Source organism: Erpetoichthys calabaricus, chromosome 3, assembly GCF_900747795.2.
Source record: "Erpetoichthys calabaricus chromosome 3, fErpCal1.3, whole genome shotgun sequence".
NCBI classification, from domain to species: domain Eukaryota; kingdom Metazoa; phylum Chordata; class Cladistia; order Polypteriformes; family Polypteridae; genus Erpetoichthys; species Erpetoichthys calabaricus.
In genome coordinates, this window is record NC_041396.2 from 119,115,478 (window position 1) to 119,129,026 (window position 13,549).

Consider the following 13,549-nt stretch of genomic DNA (forward strand, 5'->3'; position numbering starts at 1 on the left):
AAAGGGACCGGTAGGACTCCTTCTTCAGCTTGACGGCATCCCTCACCACCGGTGTCCACCAATGGGTTCAGGGATTGCCGCCACGACAGGCACCGACTACCTTACGGCCACAGCTCCGGTCAGCCGCCTCAACAATAGAGGCACGGAACATGGCCCATTCGGACTCAATGTCCCCCACCTCCCTCGGGACATGGTCGAAGTTCTGCCGGAGGTGGGAGTTGAAGCTACTTCTGACAGGGGGCTCTGCCAGACATTCCCAGCAGACCCTCACAACACGTTTGGGCCTACCAGGCCTGACCGGCATCCTCCCCCACCATCGGAGCCAACCCGTTTCCAGTGAGAGTTGGACTCCGCCAGGGCTGCCCTTTGTCACCGATTCTGTTCATAACTTTTATGGACAGAATTTCTAGGCGCAGCCAGGGTGTTGAGGGGGTCAGGCTTGGTGGACTTAGGATTGGGTCACTGCTTTTTGCAGATGATGTTGTCCTGTTTGCTTCATCTGGCCGTGATCTTCAGCTCTCTCTGGATCGGTTCGCAGCTGAGTGTGAAGCGGCTGGGATGGTAATCAGCACCTCCAAATCCGAGACCATGGTCCTCAGCCAGAAAAGGGTAGAGTGCTCTCTCAGGGTTGGGAGCGAGATCCTGCCCCAAGTGGAGGAGTTCAAGTATCTTGGGGTCTTATTCACGAGTGAGGGAAGAATGGAGCGTGAGATCGACAGGCGGATCGGTGCGGCGTCCGCAGTGATGCGGGCTCTGCATCGGTCTGTCGTGGTGAAAAAGGAGCTGAGCCGTAAGGCAAAGCTCTCAATTTACCAGTCGATCTAGGTTCCTACCCTCACCTATGGTCATGAGCTATAGGTAGTGACCGAAAGAACGAGATCACGAATACAAGCGGCTGAAATGAGTTTTCTCCGCAGGGTGTCTGGGCTCTCCCTTAAAGATAGGGTGAGAAGCTCAGTCATCCGGGAGGGGCTCAGAGTAGAGCCACTGCTCCTCCGCATCGAGAGGAGTCAGATGAGGTGGCTCGGGCATCTGATCAGGATGCCTCCTGGACGCCTCCCTGGCGAGGTGTTCCGGGCACGCCCAACTGGGAGGAGGCCCCAGGGAAGACCCTTGACACGCTGGAGGGACTATGTCTCTCGGCTGGCCTGGGAACGCCTTGGGATTCCCCTGGAAGAGCTAGAAGAAGTGGCCGGGGAGAGGGATGTCTGGGCATCTCTGCTCAAGCTGCTGCCCCCGCGACCCGACCTCGGATAAGCGGAAGAGGATGGATGGATGGATGGATGGATGGATGGATGGATGGATGGATGGATGGATGGATGGATGGACTTCTAAAATTAATTGGCGGCACCAGTGACGATTTAGTTATGAAGGGGTGAATAATTATGTGAGCAATTATTTTGTGTTTTGCATTTGTAATTAATATAGACCACTTTGCAGAGATCTATTTTCACTTTGCAGAGATCACTTTTTCTATTAAAGCAGTGTCAAAAAAGCAAAATTAAATTGACTCAATGTTTTCTAACAATAAAATGTGAAAACTTCCAGGGGCTTGTATACATTTTATAGGTACTGCATCTTTACAACTACTTATTAACAAATGTATTATCTTGTACATGAAAGAAATTGAATTATATGTTTAATTGTTTCATTAAACTAAAAAAACTAGAAAGAACTTTCGCTGCTGCAGTGCTCATATGTTAAATGATCCGGTGACATGTACAATACTATTCATAGGATAACCCATTAGCCCAGGAGCTAAATAGACATTCAGTAATTTGTCAACAGATACAGCGTTTAATGTTGTCTCAAGAGCAAGGGTGTAACTTGAAAATGAAATATGAACACTTTATTATGTAAATGAAAATTAAAATGTATAAAACTCATTTATCATTTTTGCTATTATCATGTATCCAACTTCATACTTTAAACATTCACTAGTAAAATGTAAATATATGAGTGTGAAAAGCCAAGTAAGTACTTTATTAATGTAAGCATCTATACTGAGATCTTTACAGTGGCATCTTACAAACATGTCACAGAATTAAGCAGTGTTTGCTTGCAGGTTAACCATTGCACTAGTCTAAAAAGGAAACCTCCAAAAGGTATAATAAACAAAACATATTTATTATTTTGCTTAATAGGCACCTAAAGCAAAAGTAGGTTATTACATATTTAACAATTTAATGCTGCATCCTTAGTATGATGTTAAACTGCATCTGGACCTGCAAGTGGTTCTCCAACCTGCATTGAAAACTTGAGGGTTAGTGGCAGGATTGGCACTCCAACTACCATAAAAAACATCACACAGCTCCGAAAAGGCAGACAGGACTCCTTTCTGCTGTCCGTGGGAGTAGCTCTGCTGCAGCTGCCCTAAGGAAGGCTGCTCGCATTATGAAGGGGCTCTTGAGAGACTGAGCGAGGAGTCTGATTGTCTGGGCTTGTGAGTGCCCTTGATAAAAACCAAGATACAGGCCTTCAATGGCACCTTAGGCACAACCATCAGCAGTGTTTCTGTCTGTGGAGAGAATGTCAACCTTGTCGAGAGGTTTACTTACCTTGGCAGCGACATTCATGTCTCTGGTTACTCTTCCTATAAAGTCAGTAGTCAGCCGAATGGCTGGACAAGGCAAAGGGGACACCCACTATCGCTTAATTCTGGACGGTGGGACTGGAATGCGTGTCTGCCTTGGGTGTTGCCAGCTGGGACCGTGAGGTGTTACATCATGTGGTGGTTGTGGCAAGGTGCTGTACCAGATCTAACCTGAATACAGCAGAAAGGAAAAAAAATAAACTTTTAAAGAAGGCAGACTTCAAATTAGTGCTTTGTGCAGCAGTAGAAAACCACTGAAATGTTGCACAAATCAGACCAGATTCTTAGTATACCATTTAAAGTGACCTGCACATCTGTCCTGTTTCCTCTGTATGAGCATTTATTGTTTTATTATCCCACTACACACAACATAAATATTTAAACAATAAAATAATCAGTTAGTGATTTTTTTCCACGTTTTGACCGCACTGTAATATGAAACTCTGTTTTACTTGCTTACTCAGAAATGAGTGCCAGTAGTTGCCTAAAGGCTTACTTTGTGTCATATGGGTGGAGTTTTCCAGCAGTGAATATGTAGACGTTATAAAAGGTAAATCTGAAAGGTGTTCACTCAGTTTTTCAACAAACAAGAGAAACAACATGAGCTGTACTCACAACAATCATCAAGGTGAGACTTCTATCTAAATGTATTTGTTTCTAGCAGTGCAGCACTTTCCTTTTATAAAATGTGCTGGGAGTTAATTTATATCTTCTGTAACACTTTCTGTGATGGTTGAGTGAATATATTTACATTCTAAATGTATATCCAGAAGCATTTTATTTTGGGCATAACATTAAGCAAGAAAATGCTTAAAGCTATTTATTTCTTAATTTCTTAAAAACCTTAATAAATTGTTTAGATATTTTGAAACGTATTAGTAAATTAAAAATGTGTTATTATTTAAGGGATTCAGTAAAGGTTGCTGGTTAAACAGTGGTTAGTGCAGCTGCCTCACAGCACCAACTGACATAGTTTTTCAATTTTGGCCTGGTCACTGAATTTGTGCTGTTTGCGTCTTCTCATTATGCCTGTGTGGATTCTCCTACCACATTAAAAAATTGTCTCTGTTAGGCTAATTTGGGACATTCAATTGGCCCATACTAGCAACCTTGGCAGAATTCTGGGGTGTTTAAATGCAGTGAACTCGACCCCCACCAGAGTTCCTTCCTTCCTGCTGTGCACCTAACGCTGGAGGGAAAAGCCTTGGTTGCTCTGTGTGCAAAAACTTGACTAAACAATTCAGTAATAGATGGATGGATTGAAAGAAATACTAGGACACTGACTTATGAAATTTCACTAAAATATTTGAAAAACATGTGAGAGGAAAAATGTGCATTTCTTAGAGCACAACTGAATTCAATTGTAGCAGTAGCTATTGCTGCCGCCCTCACATAACTTTAAACCCTTTTTGATTCCTTGCTTGATGTGCCTTCTTTGTGGTGTATGTGGGTTTTAAGGGAAACATATTGAAATTATGCTGATTGGAGACAACAGATTAGCTCTTTGTGACAGAAAATGGGAGCATTCCCTGTGACAGACTGATGTCCCATCCAGTGTTTGTTGCTGTCCTGGTTCTGATGCTGCTAAGAAACTTCAGCATACTTGCACACACTTTTGGAATGTTTTAGATAGATAGAAAGAACTTTAATTGTCCCCAGGGGGAAATTTGGCTTTTTACAGAAGCTCTTTTAATAAATAAATAAATAAATAGGAAGCTAATAAGTAAATAAATAAATAAAAATACACATACACTTTGGTCTGAACACAGTCCAGAATGACTATAAAGCAAGAAAATTAAAAAGAAAGAAAACTTTTGACTTGGCTGTCACAGTCACAGTGAGACATTATGCAGATGTATTGCTGTTGGTATAAAGGAGCCCCAGTATGTGTTTCTTGACACACCTCTGCTGAATAATTTGTTGGCTGAAAGTAGTCAGTGTTAGAGTGTCAAAAAGAGGATGTGCAGCATTGTTCTTAATGCCACTCAGTTTTGCTTTAATTTCTCTCCTTCGCTGCATACTCCAAGGTGTCCAGAGTGCTTCCTATAACCGAGCTTGCCCTTTTAATTAGCTTGTTTTCGTAGGCCTTTCTTGAAATGATGTTACCAGCCCAACACACCACAGCATAGAAAATCATATTGGCCATGACAGAGTTATAGAAGATGTGAAGGATGTCACTTCCCACATCAAAGGAACACAGTCTACAAAGGAAAAAGAGCCTGTTCTGTTCTTTCTTATATCTGTGTTTTGAGACCAGTCCAACCAGTCGTTATTGTGGTCCACCAAGTACTTGTAGGAGTGGATCACCTCTATATCCACTCCCTGAACAGTGACTGGATATAGGGGATCTTTGGTGCCGCGAAAGTCAATAACCAATTCCTTGGTTTTGCTGAAATTAAGATGCAGACAATTCTCCTTGAACCAAGAAACAAACTCCTCCACCTGACTCCTATACTCTGTCTCCTTGCCTTTATCATTACACCCCATAAATGCAGAATCATCTGAGAATTTCTGCAAATGCCATGACCTGGTGTTATATTTACAGTATATTCTGAGGTGTACAGCAAAAAGAAAAAGGAGACAAGACTGCTCCTTGTGGTGCTTCAGTGCTGTTCACATCCATATCACAAACACAGTCCTTGAGTCTCACAAACTGTGGTCTGCCCAAAAGATAGTCCATTATCCGGCATTTCATTACTGAGTGACAGCACAATGCTTAGTGCTACTGCATCAAAGACTCAGAACGCCAAATTTATACTGTGATGGAGTTTAAAGGTTCTACTCATAATTTATTTTTCCATTTCCTATCCAAAGACATGTCATTTGGTTAAATAGTAGCTCTATATTATTGGTTCAGTGTTAGCAGGAAAAAGCTTTTTACCCTGTTTTGAAGTTGATCTTGGTGGGATAGGTGCCTGAAAATCAGTGCTACAGATGTGTAAATTTGTGTTTGAACAGAGAAGGAAAAGGCAAATAACCATACCTTAAAATAAACGGTTTCAACAATTCTTGCCTCAAAGTGTGCCTTTTATGTGGAACACTTATAATGTATACAGTAATGTGCCTGCATTAATCTCACAATATGCATATGGGTATTCAAATCATTCAAGCCTGCTTCCCTAAAAATGAGCCCATGAGCAAATTGTTATAACATTTTACTAGAAAATATTTAACAAAAAAACAGATTAATTTTAGCTTTGAGGATAATAAATTCTAATTGATTTTGACAACACACTTGTTTACACATGTTACAGAATCAGATTTAATACAAGAGCATTTGTTAAAACTATATATTTATTATACAATTCTTCTTTGATATACATGTATATCTCTAAAAGCCAGATGTAAACAAAATAATATTTATTTAGCATATGTCTATATTCTCAAGTATATAACCAACTTCATTTTAAATGATGGTAACTGGATTAATTAACTTCTGTACTCTAATTTAGTGTTCAGTTAATAGGTTAAAAACCACAAAGTATTATTCTACACTCTTTCTGATTCTCTGAGAATAGTGTGAGGTTGTGCTGCCTCTTGAATCAACTCACCTGTTATAGTGTTTGGCTTCCTTTACATATAATATATCACATATTCTGGATCAGTATTTACTTTCCAAAACGTATGAGAGAATTTGAGCCAACAAATCAAATAATCAGATTAAAAATATCAGGGATCTGAGTAATTGGATTGCATTGTCTATCATTTCTTTCTCATTGCTCTCTGATCAGATATAGAATCAGAATCAGAATTCACTTATTGGCCAGGTACACTTATGTGTACTTGGAATTTGTCTTGGCAGTATTGATGCAACACACAAGGATAACTCAAAATACATAAAAATAAAAATGATACAGCATACAAGGGCAACACAAAATATAAAGTGATGAATAGAATAAATTATTTAATAAAAAATGCCAAAGGTACGCATGTATAATAGATCCTGGGTAGAGACTCAGTCCTAGTTAGTGAGAACAACTGTGTGTGGAAAGAAAAACTGCTTAAGTGATGTATTGTTTTAGTTTTCATTGCATGAAGTCATTTACCAGAGGGAAGTCTTCAGAATAGCCAATGTCCTGGGTGAGCCAGGTCAGCAGTGATCTTTGCAGCATGCTTACTTACCCTGAACTCATACAAGACTTGAATGGGTGGTAAGTTACAAGCTATGATCTTTTCACAGATGTGTCGCAGATTGGCCTTAGCCTGAGCAGAGGCAGCATCAATCTAGACAGCTATAGATGAGGTCTGAATTGACTCAATTATGGCTGCATAGAACTGGTCCAAAATTGTTTGTGGGAGATTGAATTTCCTCCCCTGGTGCAAAAAGAGCATTTTCTGATTGGCTTTCTTCATAATACATGTGATGTTTTTATCCCACTTAAGGTTTTGTGACAACACAGTACTCAGAAACTTAAATGACTCTGCCTCTCCAACAGCCGATGATGTAGTTATTTCCTCAAATCTACAATCATCTCCTGAATTTTTTGAATGCTAAGGTGCAGATTATTATGACTGCACCACACTGTCAGATGTTCCACCTCTCATCTGTATATGGACTCATTGTTATTTGAAATGAGGCCCATTAGTATGATGTCATCCATAAATTTGAAAAGCTTGTCAGACAAATGACCAGAGGTATAGTCATTTGTATATAGTGAGGAGAATAGTGGAAGAAGGACACCAGCACCAGCATTAAAGGTTACAGGGTCAGACGTGTGTTTGCTAAAACTGTTTCCTATTTGTGAGAAAATATATAAACCAATTACAGATTGAAGTGGGAAGGCTGAACTGGGCGAGTTTCTTATCTAGAAGCTCTGGGATGATGATATTGAATAAAGTCCACTGACAAGATCCTTACCTATGCCCCTGTCCTATTAAGGTGTTGTTAGATAAAGCTTAATCCAAAATTTTTAGAGCATTTAGCTCTAAATGCAAACTGAAATGGATCTAGAACATCTTTGCAGCATTTCTGGGGTAAGTTAAATGTGTCTACTATTCATAATTGCATCTATGTCCTTTTGGTATTCTCTGTAATTTCTAAGAAAAAAATCCTTAGAACCCTGCAGATTTTTATTCTCAGTTTGATGTTAGGAAAGCGCCCTAATGTGAGCATTTCATTTCTTAGAAATAGAGAAATGTTACCAGGTTTGTCCATTTAGCTGATTCATCTAGTTGGTAATTGGTTTAAGTGTTTATCCCTTACTGGAACACGCATCATGATTATTTAAAATTATTCCAGCATCACTATAAATATCTAATGTCATCAGTTGTTAAAAAGATATATAAGTATATATGAGGGGCCAAACAGGTCAAAATCATGTATTTTTGCAGACAGTATTTTGGCTTATATGTTCATTAGCTGTGCCACCTGTCTAAGAGGGGTTAAAATCTAAGTAATCAACTTTTTTATTTGATAGATGGGTTGTCCATTTGGTCTGGCATAATAATACATCCCAGATTCCTTTACCTCATGGCAGTCTTATCCTCTTCAGATAGAACAGCCAATTTGCATCACTATTTTTGGTGTAGTTTGTCAAAACTGACCATTCATAGAACTGAAGTGTTTTGCTTGAAAATGCGGTAATGGTCGCTACCGAATTTGTCTGGCTTAGCAGCTCTAGCCTAGTCGTGTCTGAGCTTTGGTTTCCTGAAATGTGTGTTGATCTATTGTTATTTTTCCCCATCCATTGACCTCCATGCAAAACTACATTATCAGTCATTAGCATTACAGCTATAAACTGCATTAATGTGTCCTGAGTGGGCGCAAGAAAATTGATACCACACTGCTGTTGCTGGCATATAATGTCAGACAACAGAATAGGTAGATATGGCCATTTTTTATTTTTAGACCCTTATTTGGTATTTTTATTATCATTTTTGATTTTTTGACCCTTCTTCTGTATGTTTTTTGTATTTTTATATTTTTCCTCCCAACTCTAGTAATTGGATGGACTGATACAGACACTTGTATTTTTATTAATATAGATGTTACTTGGATGGATGGACGTTACAGCAAATACAATTGGTTTTCAGGCACAGAATATTGGTGTGCATGCTTATAATAATATAATATTAGAATAATTTTGGTGAGAACAGGTCATTCAGTTAAACAAGCTTGCTGTTCCTGTTCACCTAGATTCTCCAAAAAAAGACTCAAGATTTGAAGGTGCCTAAAGTCCTGTGTTCTGTCATACTACTTTATGAATTTCCTGTCTAGTGTGAAATGACAGGGGTACAGGAGATGTGAAATTTCTATAAAACATGCCTATGATTGTTTTACATTAGTTTTTATCATTTTTAAATTACCTAGTTTCATTTCTGGATAGTTTCTCAGGGTGACTTGGTTCACACCCTTAGGCCCTGCTTGAACAGGGAATTTCAAATATGTGATGGAATGGAAAAAATGCCTAACAACAGATAAAGTCAAAGTTTTCACCAACAGTACAGACACTCACCGCAGTCCACTATCCAGCACACACCTCTACCCACTTTGAGAATCATGATTACAAAACCACCATAGAGCCCTTGGGGGTCTTTATCCAGTCAAGCCTAGATTTAACTGTGCATGTGATATACAGAAGAAAACAATTACATTACATAATTACAGCTATGAAATGAGCTACCTCACAATTTTAAGGTGGTGGGAATTTCAGGAAAATTAAAATATAACATAAACAACTAATTTAAAAAAAATTAGTTAAAACTCTTTTATTCATTTAATATTATCTGCTAATATAGTAAAAAGAAGAAACTTAGTGGCACAACATAGCTTTGCCTGTGCAAGTGAGTTTCTTCTGTGTGTCTGTCCATGTGTTCGTTCAGTCGCTATGTCTCTGTCATTACAAAAGCTGGTGCACCACAAACATTTTTAGTACTTAAATGTATTGTGTTTGTCATTGCAATAGATGGTACATCACAAACATTTAACACTACTTTTATGGATCCCATACAAAATGGCATATAACAGAGACATATGCATTGCATGTCTCACTACAAATGTTAACACTGAGGTTTACATTAATTACTTAGATTTCAACTCATCTTAGATGGATAGCACAGAATATTCAAAGTTAATAAAAAGCTGCCAACCCAACACAAATAGGACTGGATGCAAATGTAAAATGAATAAAGAATTTTTATTTGTGGGAAACTATTCTTGGTTAAGCAGTTCAAAATATACTGCAGATACCTTAAAATTTAAAGAAACATTTTTTGAGATGTCTTGAATTGAGTTTCATGTATCTGGAAAGTTGAAATGCACTTTAAGAAATTTTGAGATATCTGTAAATATTAATTTAGCTTGTCATAATAAAGGAATCAGCTGGATAATATGTTGTGACTTTGTGAAAGTAAGTGCTTTAGGTTTTAAGTTTAGGTTTTAGGTAGAGCTTTATTATAACAGAAGGAAATGTGTTTGCAGGAGGAAAGTACAAAAATAGAAGATATTGTTACATTGATCCATTAGATAATCAAAGGCACAGCATTTGACAACCAATGTTATTGCATACACACACACTCAGGATCAATACATCCATCCATCTATTATCCAACCAGCTATATCCTAACTACAGGGTCACGGGGGGTCTGCTGGAGTCAATCCCAGCCAACACAGGGTGCAAGGCAGGAAACAAACCCAGGGCAGCATAATTACTATCAACAGTACACAAAATAATAATGCAGAATTTAACATTTAGCAGAATTTAACAGAATTTAAAATGCTTATAGCTCTAGGAATAAAAGAGTTCTTAAATCTGTTGCACTTTACCTTTGGAAAACTAAATCTGCAGCCTGATGGCAACGGCTGGAATTTTGAGTAAAGAGGATGGCTACTGTCTGACAGAATTGAGTTGGCTTTCTTTCTAACCTGTTTGCAATACATTTCAGTAATAGAGGTCTGCTGTGAACCAATAATTTTACTGCAATTTTTATAATGTTGTTAAGATGATTTATATTCTTATTGCTGAGGTTGCTAAATCAACATATAAAAGCAAATGTAACAATAGATTCAATAAAGGACTTTAAAAAGTGCCAGCATGGTTTTGTCCACTTTAGAACAGTTGAGTTTCCTAAGAAAGAAAAATTGTGACTCCCCATTTTTAACAGATTTGTGCTGTGCTAAGATCAGTTTGTTATTAATTATTGTTCCTAGATATTTGTATTGCTCCACCAGAGCACCTGAAATCTACAATCATATCTTTTGTCTTAGAAATATTTAGTCATAAATTGGAGTGATCATGCCATTGTACAAATTCATTGACAACAGGTCCATGGCTGTCTTCCTGCTCTTGTTGAAGACTAACAATGACAGAGTACATTGGCTGTGATGTATGTAAAAAGTGTTCTGAGGCAGGGTGGTCAACATGTTTTGCATGATGAGGTTGCAGTGATCCAAAGAGAAGAAATAAGCCAATATTAATAGAGCTTAGTACTGTATACAATCCAATGTTGAAAAAGAAAAAAGACTTGGCATAGCCTAGTTCCTAATTTATATTTTTACTAATAAGTTTAAAAGGTCTCAGTTGTTCATTCACTTTTTGTGTTTTTGCCAGAAACATATACAATGCCTTCTCCTGGTATATGTCAAAAAATGTTGAAGAATCAACAGATTGAAGATGGACTGGGGACTATTGCCAGCCCCATGAAGTTTTTTGACCAGGATTTTCATGTACTGAGAGATGCATGTCTCTTGCAAAATACAAGATTTGTGGATAAGACTTTCCCTCCTGTAATGGAAACAATTGGGCCTGGTCTGGTCACACCAGAACAAATGACAAGAATAGAGTGGATTAGACCAATCGTAAGTTTATTTCAGACCATTTATCATTTTACAGTGTTTCTTGATTGCTATTTATTTCTGTTCTTTGTCTAAAATAAACACTTTGTTCTGTGTACCACAATTCTTTAATCCCCATTAAATACAACATGCACCATTACAAAGCAAATAAAAATGAAATGTAGTAAATCAAATACAGACTGAGCAGTAAAACTAAAAGCAAAAATGCACTAATTAGAGAAACCAGGAAAAGCTTGGAAAACATCAGACAAGAAATATCAAAAGGATCTACATGAAAATTATTTTTACAGAAGAATATGATTTTAAAAATTTACAAAATGAGGCCTCTGTCATTCAAAAACTTGCAAAAATCAGATCATTGGAAACAATTCCTGAGGATCTTACATGGTAGATTTAGTGGAATCAACATCTCTAATGACAACTCTGATGTGATCTCTGGGAAAAATACAATATGACTTTATTTTTTTTTGTCAGTTGCAAAGGGCATATGTTTGGGCTTGTATGTTTCCCATTGTATGAGTTATGGTAATCTTCCCTAACAGTGACAGGACGATCCATGACTGCATTAGGGTGTTGCATTAGAATTGTGCTGCAAGTGCTGACTGTGGATTATTTTTCAGCATTGCTTTTTGAGTTTCAAAGTCTGTCTCCATTTTTGGATTCATAATTGGTTGTTTAGTGGTAATTGTGAATCCCCTCTAATACCCAACACTCAAGAGTGTCTAATTTATATCCTTGAGGTTCACGAAGGCTATAGTTTTTGTTCCAATCACTTTTTATATTTGTATCCAATTATTGATGCTAATAGAGCATTTACACTTATTACATTATTTTAACTGATGTGCTTTTTAAGATTCAGATTCCCTTAACCATCACTATAACAATAATGAAATGAAAAATAATTTATACCTTTGTGTCCATCATATAAAATATGTTTCATTAAAATATTTGAAAAGCAAAAATTGATTTTTCTTAGAAGTACTGGTCTATGTGGGTATGTTATGATGTTGCACTGAAAATGAAATGAAAATGTGCTATATAAATAAATAAACATTGTTGCCCTCAAAAAAATGAAACAAAAAAAAAGCAAAAATCCGTAATTTTGGAAATGCCCAATGCTGCAGAATGGGCACACTAAAAAGTCAGACAACTAACATGATTCATTCACTAAAAATAGAGACCCCAGAGCCTGAAACACCTAAGTTAGCAGACCATTTGTTACTTCAGTTAGTATCATCAGCTATGAAAGTGGCCCCAGCATGGAATATTACAACATCCTTGGCATAGCCTCAGACAGGTTGTTAGGTGTCTGGGTGTCGGGGATAACAGGCTGCTGTCAATAGTGTGATGGGAGGCCAAACACATAAATTGAGTGTCACACAAATACAGCTATGTCTACTTTCACAAAATTCTGAATTTGCATTATTGTTTACAGTATATAATTTTAAACATAGGCTTTATGGAGTTTCATGAATTTTATTGGGAAATCATAATGATAGGGTCAACATCACAAAAACCACACATTACTCCAAAAACTATTGAGTGTATATATTCATGAATTTTTGCATATTTAGTACAGTTAACCCAACTTAATGGTTAGAAAGTTTATTAAGTGTATTGAGTTTCAACAGATGAAACAACATAAAAATGTAAAGTTTTGCCAGGCTTACTTGATTTATTAATTATTGAATTATTTAACCATATAAGCCATCTAGGTTATTAATGTGGAATTAAGCATCTATTTGTGAAACCACAGTAAACAATGAAATACGAAGAAGTAGCATTCATGGTTCCAACCCAGCAATGAGTTACTGCAATTATGGAGTCCAATCACTAGCAAAAAGAACAAATTCTTGACTCATGAGAGCAGAGAAATTGATAGTTATCAGAGAGGTAGTGTAAGTGATGAATGGGACACTTAAATTTTAGCCATTGGTGACAAAAAAGATTTAACATTTAAAAAACAAATACATTTTTACTTTCTTACTTTAACCTATTTTACAGATATACCCAGGCAATGGCAGGTACTTGGGCTAGTTACATAATAGATAGATAGATAGATAGATAGATAGATAGATAGATAGATAGATAGATAGATAGATAGATAGATAGATAGATAGATAGATAGATAGATAGATAGATAGATAGATAGATAGATAGAT

The 13,549-nt window shown here is 37.3% G+C and overlaps 1 protein-coding gene across 2 annotated transcripts in view; it reads left to right on the forward strand.

Annotated features, from left to right (window-relative positions):
* Positions 1–3,139: 3,139 nt before the first annotated feature.
* Positions 3,140–13,549, forward strand: part of LOC114649337 (calpain-1 catalytic subunit-like) — a 125,766-nt gene continuing 115,356 nt past the window's right edge. For both annotated transcript variants that reach the window (XR_007934344.1, XM_028798843.2), the window contains exons 1-2: positions 3,140–3,221; positions 11,143–11,390. Coding sequence is in view for 1 of the 2 variants with exons in the window: in XM_028798843.2 (XP_028654676.1) it covers positions 3,194–3,221; positions 11,143–11,390 (276 nt within the window). In the remaining variant the exon portion in view is untranslated. The remainder of the gene's footprint in view (positions 3,222–11,142; positions 11,391–13,549) is intronic.